Source organism: Crocuta crocuta, unplaced genomic scaffold, assembly GCF_008692635.1.
Source record: "Crocuta crocuta isolate KB4526 unplaced genomic scaffold, BGI_CrCroc_1.0 scaffold884, whole genome shotgun sequence".
NCBI classification, from domain to species: domain Eukaryota; kingdom Metazoa; phylum Chordata; class Mammalia; order Carnivora; family Hyaenidae; genus Crocuta; species Crocuta crocuta.
This window is the reverse complement of record NW_027529549.1, coordinates 1231239-1244729: the sequence shown is the minus strand read 5'-3', so window position 1 is coordinate 1244729 and position 13491 is coordinate 1231239. Positions and strand designations below refer to the sequence as shown.

Genomic DNA, 13491 nt, shown 5'->3' with positions numbered 1-13491 from the left:
AATCCTAATTATATATAATAATATATAATATTATGTATTATAATATAATATAATAATCCTAATTATTTTGAAAGAATAGGGAGCTAGACTATCAGCCCATGAATTTACAATTAACTATATTCATTGCTTGAATGTCCCTAAATCAGCTAATCAGGAATTAATAATGCTCACTGAGTGTTGTTCATAAATTAAGCATAAAAACATTTTAATAAAATGATACATTCTCTGCCTTATTCGGCAAACAGTGGAATTGCTCCAAGGTATCTTTATTTTATCAATAACCCCTAGATACTGAAAGGTGGTGGACGAAAAAGAAATGTGAACTTACTGGTGAATCCGTGCACGGCTGAAGGGGCCCGTATAGCAATCTGATTCCTCCAGATGTGGAAAAGCTGACTTGTCAAGAACCATTGGGTTTTGGGACATCCATTTTTTTATCCTTCTAAAATAATTTTGCACACTGGAACAAAGTCACATGAACTAGATTAGGCTGCATTCCAGAGTCATGCCTACCTTCCATCACCATTCCAAAAACAAATAAAAAGAGTTCCAAAAAGACAGTCATACCCACACACATGCATTTCCCTTGTTCCCACATAAAAGACATAAATTTCAAAACAAACCAAATCTTGCATTTGTTTAAATTCGGTGTAACTAGGTTATCCTTATGCAAAACATCTTGTGGAAAATATTAGAGAATCATAGGGCTCTTCTGCAATAGTAAGAGTCAAAGTTGCAGGGAATAATAGTTTCCTAGACAAATACAATGCATCTTATATCTGTTTTGTAAGCTCTACTTAATCCTTAAAAAATATTAGATGGTGGTAGGAAAGAACATAAACGCGATGAAAGTAACATGACACATTTATCAAAGTTGTGAGTGCTCAGATGTATGTATGCATACCTATATATATGTAGCTATAGATTATTCCCTGATTCTTTGAAAAATCTACAGCAATGTAGCCCTACCAAAAAAAGAGAAGGAAAGAAGGAAGGGAGGAAGGAAGGGAGGAAGGAAGGAAGGAAGGGAGGGAAGGAGGGAGGGAGGGAGGAAGGAAGGAAAGAAAGAAAGAAAGAAAGAAAGAAAGAAAGAAAGAAAGAAAGAAAGAAAGAAAGAAAGAAAGAAAGAAAGGGATTTGTGTGTATTTGATTTTTTGCAAACTTCTGTTCATTTGAAAGGACTATATCCTTGAAAATTGAAATACCTGTCAATTTCTAGTTATTGATTTGTCAGTTTTGGATGGTATTTGTTGAGACTCTGTTATTCATTCAATAAAAATTTATTGAGTGCCTACTATATAGCAGGCACTATTTAAAAAAAAAAGAAAGAAAGAAAGAAAGAGACAGAAATGACTACAACACACTTATTCAGCAGAGCTGTGAACCTCAGCTGTGATGGAAATGCAAGGGTTTTGGAGTCAAGCAAAACAGTTCAAAGGCAGCATGACACCACAGTAGCTGTGTGAACTGACAGATGCTACTTAACTTCTTGCCTCAGTTCCCTCACTCATCAAAAAACATTGAGTTTGCTGGAGATTTGTAAGTTGTTGTCTTTTTTTAAGCTTGATTGTTAACAAGTTGAGGCAGAGCCTTTGCAGTAGTTTTAAGACTGATGGGCATATGAATAATCTGAAGATTTGGTAAAAAGCTAATTCAGTAGGCCTAGGGTGGGGCTTAAGATCCTGCATTTCTAACTAGCTCCCAGGGTATATCCATGCTGTTATCCACTGGCTGCACTTAGAGTAATGGGTTTAGCACAGACACCAGACACATGACATTAAGATACTGTTTTCAGGGAATTTTACATCAGAATACTTTGGTTTTGGCTTTAGATTACAGTTATAGCCCAGTTCTTATGTATGTATATTGATTGGGATCATATTTACTTTACAAAGAAAAAAAAAGCAAAAGAAAGAGATATTGACTCTAGAGATTGATTCTGAAAACCTAATTCTGAGTGACTATAGTAATTATGTTAACTTAAAAATAGCACAATATTTCCACACTACTTATGAGATTCTAACTGTCAATTTGGGGGCTCTTCTGCAATAGTCAGAGTCAGAGTTGCAGGGGAGAATAGTTTCCTAGATAAATATAATACGTCTTAATATCTGTCTTGTCATCTCTACCTAAACTTTAAAAAATGTAGTATAGCAATTTGCAGGCAGGTAATATAGTATATCTTAGGAATTATTTCATTCAAATCTATTATGGTAAAATTAGTATGAATTATTTGAAAGGGCAATCAATTCCTGACCTAAAGTTTAACATGTGGAGGATAGTCTGGACCATTCTTTTGCCAAGTAGTTTATGATACAGATGCCAAGTCATTTTTGGTTTTGGAGGGACCAAAGAATTTCTTTCTAACCTAAAATAATACATGAACAGTATCTAGGTGTTCACATTGCTTCTTCTCATGATAACAAAAGCTTCTGAAATCACAGGGTATCTCTGTATTTCAGTGGCTAGTGCACAGACATTTATAAATCACTGAATGGATTATACAGCAATCACTCCAGTTTTTCAAACTCAGCACAGTGAGGGGAACGATAGGGTAGCAGGTGGAGGATGAGGGTCCCCAGACTGAATTTGTCAGCTATTGACATTGGCGAATTGAACCTTGGAGTTTCAGGTTCTTCATCTCTCAAGAGAGGAAACAACTCTATCTGTCCTACTTTATTAGGTAGCTGGAAGGATCAAGTAAAAGGATACATTCTGACTGCACTTAGGAAATGTCCATGAACTACAGCTCCTGAGGGCCTACTTCTGTTAACATACAAACATCTTAGAAGAGTAGGTGCATTTTATTTAAAAAAATACAAATGCTTTCACTCCATCACTGATTTTCTACAGAACTAAACATATTATAATTAAGACTTCATATACACTTCCTATGAGGAAGCAAATGATTCTGATCATGACATGTGGTCAGGCCTGGATTTGAATCATGGGGTGCAAAAATTTGGATTATTACTCAATTCCCTTGATTCTCATTCAATTTTCTGATATCTCAAAAGACGGATATTTTGAGAATTAAATATGTAACACCTGAATCCACCCAGTAAACACTCAATAATTTTTATGACAATAATAAGGAAAAAGAGTATTACTACTCTATTAGTACCAGTCTCGCCAACACATCACCAAGACAATTTAATGCTTTATCTACACTCTGCTGAATCTGTGTTGTCACTTTGGCCATCTTACAGACTCAAGACTTCATGGATGGCATATTGGGGAGATGATTCTCAATGGAACTTTAAGTTCCTTTGCTAAAATCAACGGAAAGCAGAGAAGTCTATGGAAATTGATAAGATATCTGGTTAAAGAGCCAAAAGAACCTGGTCAGAGCAAAAGCTCTACCCAACCAGCTGTGAAAGCCAGGGGACGAGGCACGGCACAGGGTGGTGCAGAGTGGTGAATGGTCATTTATTTTCCCTGTTCTGCAAAACCAGTTACTCTTTGTTCTGCCTCCCTGAAGGGTGATTTTGAAGATGCTTTGATAACTGAATGCGAAAGTGCTTTGTAAACAAATGATAAATAGCAGCAATAATAAAACTACAGCCATTTCCTTTCAAACTGCCAGGAGAAATGATGATCTTGAAAAGCTAGATAATTGCCTGTACATTATTAATCACCTAATGTTTACTGGTCAAAATACTTATGCAGAAAACATCTTTCCCACTTCAAGAAAGAAAAAGCACAAGTGAAATCGAAGTGCACATAATTGATTTTCATTTCTCTCTTTCCAGTTGTCTGCAAATTAGGTATTAAAATTTTGTATCGATGGTTGTCACCCACACACAGAAGAAAGTGAGAAAAAATTTAAATTTCTTCTCCAAAGTTAAAGTCTAAAAAAATCAAAATTTCCTTTCCTTAATTGAAAGTCTAAAGTCAAACAAATAACAGACATTGTCTTTCTCAGTTTAATATGTCATATACTTTTATAAATGTCTGTCCTATTTATTTGTTACCCTTCCCAGATGTATCCAAAATGTCAGTAACTACTACTATTTATAGTACGTAAATTGCAAATACTAGTAGTAGATACTTACTGCTACTATTTGTAATAAGTAAATTGTATGAAGTAATGTTTAAAGTAATTTAATAATTACTTGGAATAATATAACTGAATTTTCATTTCATGAAATTAAACAGAAAATAATAATAAATACAAAAGATAATAAAACATATTCTGATACACACTATGGTGTTTTTTTTTTCTAGTTTACTTTTAAGTTTGACCAAAACAGAAAAAAACACACCTTTGCCACTATAAAATATGTCTTCTTTAGAGACTAATACACACGTTTATCACACATTCCAAAAGCAAGTGCGCTAAAACTAAATTATATAATATTATGTAGAAATTTGTTGGTATTTTAATATACAGGATGTTATTCTTCTGCAAGTCTCTGAAAGAAAGATGTTTATCAGAAAACCTACTAATTACACAGCAGCAAAATCTCACTAATTCTATAGAGCACACTGAACTTAACCCAACAATGTGTTAGCACATCCAACATGATGAAGGCTCATGTAGAGAAAGCAAAACAAAACAAAACAAAAAAAAACCCTCTTTAGTTGTAAATTTATATTGTTATGATAGTCCAATGACTTCTACTTTATTATATAAAAATAATTTTGAAAATGTACTACACAGATGAGGACCAAATTTGCCCACGGGAAATGATAGAAGCTCACTCTAAATCTGACCATGTTACCCTGACAAACAGAAAAGTCTGACCTGGCTGAGGAGCACCATTAGGAATTTTATTATTTTAAAGAGACTTTTAAGTACCAGTTGCTTTAATAATCATTCTGATTTTAAATTTTGCCCCTATGATTTACTTTTCTTGTCACCTGTTCCTACCACATCTAGATTTAATGCCTCAGAGAGTCCAACATTCTTCTATCCTAAAATTAACATTTTTCCTATTCTAAAGTCCCAAATTATATTCAGCCACTTTCTTCGGTAAAGGAACTACATTTACAGAATCCTTTTCTAAAACATCCTGATATATTCATACTATATGATTCTAGTTTTGTGTCATTCTGACTTGTAATATCCTACAGCATTATTCAATAGAGTATATTCTGTCACATTCACATTCCGCTTTCGTTAACAGATTCTTTTGCAAGGAGCAGAACAGAAGAGTGTAAGAAGCTTTTGTTTCTAGCATCCATTAAATGGAAGCTCACTTTCCTTACTGAAACAGGGCAAAGGTGATCCAGGTGGGGAGAGCTTCTCCTGTCTCAAGGTTGTGGTTTGATTAATTCCTTTGTCATAGCTACCGTTAACACAATATTTAAAGAGAAGTTTTGAGATGATGCTCTTGGAAAAAGAGTTCATTTTGAATACTAGAATATGAGAGGCAGCTCAGTTGGTGAAATAAGAGTAGATCTGTGATTCAAAAATGTGCTGTGTGGCCTTGATAAACCACTTCAGCACTGGATGCTGGTCTTCCCTTGACCGCCTTTGTCAAATAAGAGACTTAAACTGAATGGGCCAGAGGGTTCTTTGCCATGTCTGTTCTTCCATTACTCTAGTGGGTCATCATTTACCCCTCAATCCAGGTTTTATGACTATTTTTTACATTAAAATCTCCTAAGAAGCAAACTTGCAATTAAAATCCTCCTGCCACAACATTACATCAAGAGAGGATTGCAGAAATGGCAATGGTAAATAGAAAAAAAATAGACTATCTGATTGTAAACATTGCTAAATTTCATGTATGTCATTTTGGAAATCTTAGAACAAATCAGTAAAGTTTTTCTCTCTAAAATTTACAACTGCTGGTGTGGGTAATTGAATGTCTTCTTTTTATTTCTTTTTCCCAAATGACAGATTGGTTATAAACAAATTACACATCAACACTGACCTGCCCATTGATTTGCTGCTCCGGTCAGTGTAGTAGCATTTTTTCCTGAAAAATAATGGAAACAGCTAAAGAGAGTCACGTGAAAAGAGAGAAACCAGTGAGTGACTACATTCAATCACATTGAGTATTTTAACACTACAATTTCCACATGCCTATGAAATACATAAAATAAGCTAATATAATAGTAAGAACTCTGAATATGCATTTTTAAAATTTCAGAATCTAAGTTACTAGTAACAAAAGAACTTTGATAAATCAATATATCACTTTTGAATATTTTTAATTTCATATTTTGAGCCTGTATTCTGCTACACAAAGCATATTAACTGGATCATTGGCTTATATGTTATATGAAGCCTTCAATGCATCCATCCATGCATCTATGCATCCATCCATGCATCCATCCATTTATATTTCTATCCATCTAAACATATATGTAATGAATGCTTATTGTTTTGCAAGGTATGTTAAAGTATAACCATTAACAATTTAGAGAAAAAATGAGGTTATCTATCCTTAAAGAGCTTCCTTTATAGTTGCAAAGACAAATGATGGCTATAATAAAGTGTGATAAGTCAGGAAAACAGAGGGCTATGGGTGTACATTGAAAGGGATCTCAGTATTTGTAGATGAAGGAGAAAGGAATCAGGCAAACCTTCTTATATCATATGCTTTCCATGTTGAATCTTGATACATGAGTAAGAGTCGTCCTCTTAATAAAATACTTAGGACATGGTATTCTTGACATGATTATGTGAACAACACCAAGTATTGTAAGATTCAGGAAACTGCAAGTACTTTAGTAATCTCTGGAGTATAAATTGTAAGTTGAGCAGAGTGGTAAAAGGGACGATGAACAAGGCACAGATAATGAGTGGTCCTACCACTGATTCTAAGGTTTCTGGATGACATACAAAGGGAAAACATGGAATATTTTAAGTAGATGTGTACCATGTCTGATTTTAAAGAAGCTAAAAGTTCTGGTGACAGGGGTTAATTCGTCTCTTAAACGATTCTTACCACATCCTCATTTTGGAGCTCAGGAATCTCATAGTCTGGGCCTTCTAAGATAACTCTTTATCCCCACCCACCAAAACTCATTTCAGAGGATCAGTAAATTCCTCCCTGTGTGGTATCTAGAAAGCAGGGTTGAGTCAGGAATCAATATATGGTCCTAACTGTGTTATTAACTGCTTAGAAAAGTTGAAAATCTTCTGAACTATTGTATTTCATTGTAAACACTGGTTATATTGCTAGAAACGAATTTTTTTCAGTTGTCCTTGCCATACCTCAATATTAAATTCAAGTGTGGGATTTCAAGGTTTGCTACATCAATCCTAAACTCATTTAATTATCTCTCCCTTTCATTTTTTCAAATATACATAAATTTGTGTGTACACACAATTTGATCCTCATTGGAATATAAACCCATCTTCTTTCTGAACTTCCTCTACACAGATTAGCTTGCATTATTTAGACATCATTACATAACTGATCACTGACTATCTTCTACAGGAGATTGGGCTTCTTGAAGATAGTAGTTTTATTTCATTTCACTTTGTATTCCTGGTGTATACTTGGTACATCGTTTGATAAACAGTAAGTGTTCCAATGGCTGGTAAGCCTTTGTTTAATTCACAGTTGCATTTATTTCCTTCAAGGCCTGAGACCACTTTGCATTTAATAAACATTTGCTAAATGAGGTATTATATATTTTTAAAGCTACAAATGTAGAAATTAGTTTAAAATAATTTTCAGCACAAAAAAATCTAGGACTGTTATGTAGAGGAGATAAAAGTTATAATTATTGACCATAGATATGGTGAAGTATATTAGCAAAGAAAGGGAGGGGCATTTGGATTAAACACTATTCTGTATTTTTCTTTATTGCTCTAGTTAAAATTTTTTCATAAACATTTTTAAACTGTTTTGTGAACAATAAGGAAAAATGAAGGAAAGAAGTCATAAAAGATGAATATACATACTTTTTTAGACCTTTAATATTATAAAAGCAAATAAAAATTGAGACTCACTTTTCCCAAATAACTAACACTCTAATTACCAGTCAAATTTAGGGTAAACTATGTGGGACAATTATTGCTGTTGAGTCCTCTTACTTGAGGACTGGATATTGTTTATCTGTTTGGCTATATTAAAAGATGGGATTTCCGGGGCGCCTGGGTGGCTTAGTCGGTTAAGCATCCGACTTTCCCTTAGGTCATGATCTCGCGGTTCGTGGGTTCGAGCCCCGCGTCGGGCTCTGTGCTGACTGCCAGCTCAGAGCCTGGAGCCTGTTTCAGTCTGTGACTCCCTCTCTCTCTGACCCTCCCCTGCTCACGCTGTCTCTCTCTCTCTCCTAGAAATAAATAAAACATTTAAAAAAATAAATAAATAAAAGATGGGATTTCCTTCTGTCTTTACAATCTGTTGGCGAATTGCTGGTGACACACACCACATTCTGACTTAATGCATATTTATTAATACAAGTGTTTTCTTTCTCTTCTACCTTTGTAAACTTTTCTGGGTTGGTGACACTTTGGTTTTCCCCCAACAATACACAAGTGTATTTTAAATCCTTGAAGCCCATAATAACTTGCAATTTTCCTTAATTCTTGTTCATAAATGAACCTGCAGGACCATATCATTTTCTATCCATAATCCTCCACCTTGTGCTTTATTAATTACATATTGTTCATAGACAGAGCTTTCTTTATTTTTCCCTGAATTTTTCATTTGAAAGATTCTACCATTTTATATCTTGCATCAGGACAACATCTATCTATGTATCTACCCACCCACCTATTCACAACTGCCACTCAAAACTCTAAGTAAATTGTTATGTGAAACACCAGCCAAGTGGTTACGTGTGGAGATGCCTAGAGGGCTGAGGGAAATGGGCAGTCACATGAGTGGAACCCTACGTCCCCCGCTCCTTGTCAAACAGAATTGCTTCACTCTTTAATTTTTTTAAGTTTATTTATTTTTGAGAGAGAGAGAAACAGTGTGGAGCGGGGGAGCGGGAGAGAGAGAGAGGGAGGCACAGAATCCGAAGCAGGCTCCAAGCAGTCAGCACAAAGCCTGACGCAGGGCTTGAACTCAGAAACTGTGAGATGATAACCTGAGCTGAAGTCAGACACTTAACTGACTGAGCCACCCAGGCGCCCCAGAACTACTTCACTATTAACTATTTCATATATTGGGCTGTCTGAATGTTCCTATGCTATTTTATTTTTGAGTGAAGGGTCCTTTACAAATGAAAGTGATCTAAGTTTAATCCCAATTATGATAAAAAGATTATTCTTAATGTTTTAAAAATATCTCCCCTCCTCAAATCTATGTGTTTAAAATATTCGTGGGAGAAGCTTAAGAATCCCATCAAGGAACTCAAACAGAGAGGTAGGGGATGGCTGATTCGTCTTACAATATGTTTGCCTCTTTTAATAGGAAAGTTATGAATGAATAGGAATCATCTCTGAAACACAAGAAAAATAATGAAAGCAGAATTTAATATTTCTGGAAAGTGGCAAACACAGACTAAGTCCTTGCTGATGGGATAAAAATAAGAAAATGTAAACTATTTTAATCCTCTGAATTTTTCTTGGGTAGTTTCAAGACACCAAGTCTAATATGTAGGCTATATTTACTTTGGAATAGTAATCAAAACAAGAAATAGCTAGAAAATTTAGGTATATAGAATTCTACACATGTATTTAAGCAGAGAATTTAGAATAAATGCTCAAAATTCATGTTCATGCAATACGCAGAAAACTTTCAGAGGCAGGGTTATAACTAATAATTTATTCAGAATAAATTTGCAATTTTTCTTTGAGAAATAGAATATGTAGTTTTCAACACTGAATAAATATGCAGGACAGACAAGTACGGGTAAATTTTTTTATGCATAAACCTTTTAAAAATTCTCACCCTAAAAAGAGATAGGAGTTTTTCCTATTCAAGTTTTTTGTATTTCTTGCATATTTTGATTTTAAGTCAGTATATATGTTCTTAAATGTGGTTATAGTTGACAAGTAGAAACTGAATTGCCATTATAAAAACACTCTGCCACTTCACTTATGCTTGTATAGCATTCTCTCTTTATGAGGTGATGGCTATGCCAAGTTTCATGTGTACCTTATAAATAAATGAGAAGTTAGTTACTAAGTTGTTAATGTTACATCCATTATTCAAACTGATCTGGAAAGTGGTCCCAGAAAACTTTGTGTTCTAGGATTTGTCAAACTGTTTTCCCAAGAACACCATTATATTAAGATTAAAAATAAATCCCATCATCAAATGGAAGGGATGCTTTGTATAACTAATTCTTAAAAATGGTAAGATTTATTAAAATATTAAAATTGTCAAGACAATATTTCTTTACCATCTGCATCAGAATCATGTGGGATGCTTGTTAAAAATGTATATACCTTCTGTTCCAGAATTAATATTCCATGATCTCATAGGATGGGGGGTGCCTGGAAGCTTCATTTTTACAAAGTTTCCCAGGTGATTATAATGTACTTTAAAGGCAGAATGAGAACCTACAATAAATAAACTTACTGTTTAACTCAGAAATTCAGAAACATATTTGCTTACAGGAAATTTTTCTCTTAAGAACCTGTGAAACTAGTATTCCTTTGATACATTTTGGAAAGTGTTGCATATTTTCTAATATTTATGTTATTAAATCATGAGGGTATCAATGCAATTTTCCAACAGTTTTAGGAATGCAGCCCTTTAAAACATTATTTTATTGAGGTGCCTGGGTGGCTCAGTCAGTAAAACGTCCGACTTCGGCTCAGGTCATGATCTCGCCGGTTCACGGTTCAAGCCCTGCTTCAGGCTCTGTGCTGACTGCCAGCTCAGAGCCTGGAACCTGTTTCAGATTCTGTGTCTTCCTCTTTCTCTGACCCTCCCCTGCTCACACTGTCTCTCTCTCTCTCTCTCTCTCTCTCTCAGAAATAAATAAAACATTAAACAAATAAAAATAAATAAAATAAAACATTATTTTATTGAATTGTTTTTTTTAATGTTTTATTTATTTTGAGAGAGCGAGAGAGACTGAGAGCATGAGAGGGCGGGGCAGAGAGGGAGGGAAAGAGAGAAACCCAAGCAGGCTCCACAGTGCCAGCACAGAGCCCGAAGTGGGTCTCGATCTCTCAAACCATGAAATCATGACTTCAGCTGAAATCAAGAGTCAGACGCTTCACCGACTGAACCACTCAGGCACCCCATGTGAACATGATTTTAAAGCACATGTTATAAAGAAGAAATTTCAGCCACAGCATCAAAGAGAAGAAATAGTAATGGCATACATTTCAGGGTTTTCATATCTCTTTCTTTGGATCTATCAGAACTCTTTGAAATGCAATTTTACCAGGAAATTTTTTAAAAATATATCATTTTAAAAAGATAAAAAAACCCCATCTATCTGAACAGAATATTTTCTTTAAAAGTCACCTTGAGTCAGGACACCATGGCACAGAGCCTGGAGACCTAAGCTGTACTTCATACTGACCAAGGACACTCACAATCTGGCAAGGGAACTGTTTTTTTTAATGAACTTCTAAGAAAAAGAAACAAAGGAATCGAATTCAGTACAGGGTTTTTTAAAATTAAAGTTATGAGAAAATGATTATTCTATCACTGAATTTCTCAAAATTTATCTGAAAAGGTAAGAATCAGGGAAATGATGAAAAGGAAGCCAATGTACTCCAAACAGACTTCCAATTTTAAAAAAAAAAACAGTAAAATTCAACTTGATGGTTAAAAGAGTTATATGAAAATTATGGCACTGTAAACTGTGTTGCCAGTGTCTTTAGAAGATTTTTCCCCATAGATTCAGCAGAATGAACATATTTTGAAAACGAACTAATAAAAAAAAAAATCATTGAATTTCCATTGTCAAATATTCAGAGAAAAGCAAACATGTTAACTGAGATTGTATTCATAACCTGTTCTTTAAGTGAATGAAAGTATAACTGCATGTATAAGAATAAGGTGCCTTTGCCAGGATCTAGGTCAAATTGTGTCCAATCCCTTCTTGTGTAACACAAAAGGAACAAATCCTCTGGACTCTTGGAAGATACTTGTTTTTGCATCAAGTCCAGAGGAGGTCCCAGGGAAGATTTGCCCCTTTGTTGATGAGATGTTTTGTTTTCCTAAAGATTTTATTTTTTTAAGTCATCGCTATACCGACATGGGGCTTGAACTTACAATCCCAAGATCAACAGTCACCGTTCTACTGACTGAGCCAGCCAGACGTCACACTTGGTGAGATGTTTACACACAATGTTCACTGATTTTGAACTGAACCCGAATGCAGAAACCCATGGAAACAGGACACTTTGCGATAGACTTGAAAGGAATCCTCCTTTTAGATCTATAAGGAAATTAGTTTGTACATGAATTTAATCACAACTGTTTTTTGAAACAATGGTGGGATCACAGGACTAGGGGAAGATAAAGGCACCTGACTAGTTAAGATTACTTTGTAAATTTTTTAGCGATGTCATCATGATATCAGGAACTAGGTCATCATCTTGAGTGTTGTTCTTTTTTTTTAAAATTTTTATTGTTTCTTTATGTTTGAGAGACAGAGCCTGAATGGAGGAGGAGCAGAGAGGCACAGAGGGAGAAGGACAGAGGATCCAAAACAGGCTCTGCTCTGACAGCAGCAAGCCCGATGTGGGGCTTGAACTCATGAACTGTGAGATCATGAACTGAGACGAAGTTGGACACTAAACCGGCTGAGCCACCCAGGTGCCCCTGAGTGTCCGACTTCTTTTGCATCCTGTGTTTATGTCATGCAATCAAGTTAGAATTTGTTAAAAATGGATAATTTTGTAACACTATAATGAAATAAAATAAAATACAATCTCCCATCAGGAGTGATCATTTTTAGCATATTACAGTTTCTTCCTATTTTATTTCTATGCATTTTACATTGTTGAAATTACATTGTCTAAGTATTTACATATCATTATATATAATATAAATTTTATTATTTACTATTTCCTTATAATCATTAAGAAATCCTATACCCATTCATTTTATAAATGAATTATATTCTAGTCCAAGAGTATACTGAAATACTCTAATGAAATTTAATGAAATCCTCTAGTGTTGAATACATAAGATGTTTCCATTTTCCACAATTCTAAATGATATTTCAGGGAATATCTTTACACACTTTTCAATTATCTTTTTGAGATAAGAAGTGGGAGGTATAAAGTTTCAAAGCTCACAGAAAATATTTTCAAGATGAGTTTCAGAATATTTTATGAAGTTTGACTCCCATCATAAATAAACAAAGGTGATCAATTACCATATCTGTGCAATGTTTGAACACAACTATTTGAAAAACCCTCCACTAATTATGAAATTATTTAAACTGTGAAGGTTAAAATTTATCAGATTGTTTTAATTCTGCATGATAGTATGTTGTATGAATATGTACAAACCAAATAAGAAGAAATCAAACAGAGCCATGGCAAATATTCTCCCACTATCACCTTTAATAAATCCCAGGCAAGTATTTTAAGACTTCTTAGAGGATGACATAGTGTCAAAGGGGAAAATTCCTCAGAAGTAAACACATGTAGAATAGTAT

The 13491-nt window shown here is 34.5% G+C and overlaps 1 protein-coding gene across 1 annotated transcript in view; it reads right to left on the bottom strand.

The window, feature by feature from the left end:
- The window catches only part of ANO3 (anoctamin 3), a 398432-nt gene that overhangs the window by 97906 nt on the left and 287035 nt on the right, over positions 1 to 13491 (bottom strand). Inside the window, exons 8-9 of the mRNA XM_077761423.1 lie at positions 5883 to 5927; positions 329 to 460 (exon numbers count right to left, since the gene is read on the bottom strand). Coding sequence (XP_077617549.1) covers positions 329 to 460; positions 5883 to 5927 — 177 coding nt within the window. The remainder of the gene's footprint in view (positions 1 to 328; positions 461 to 5882; positions 5928 to 13491) is intronic.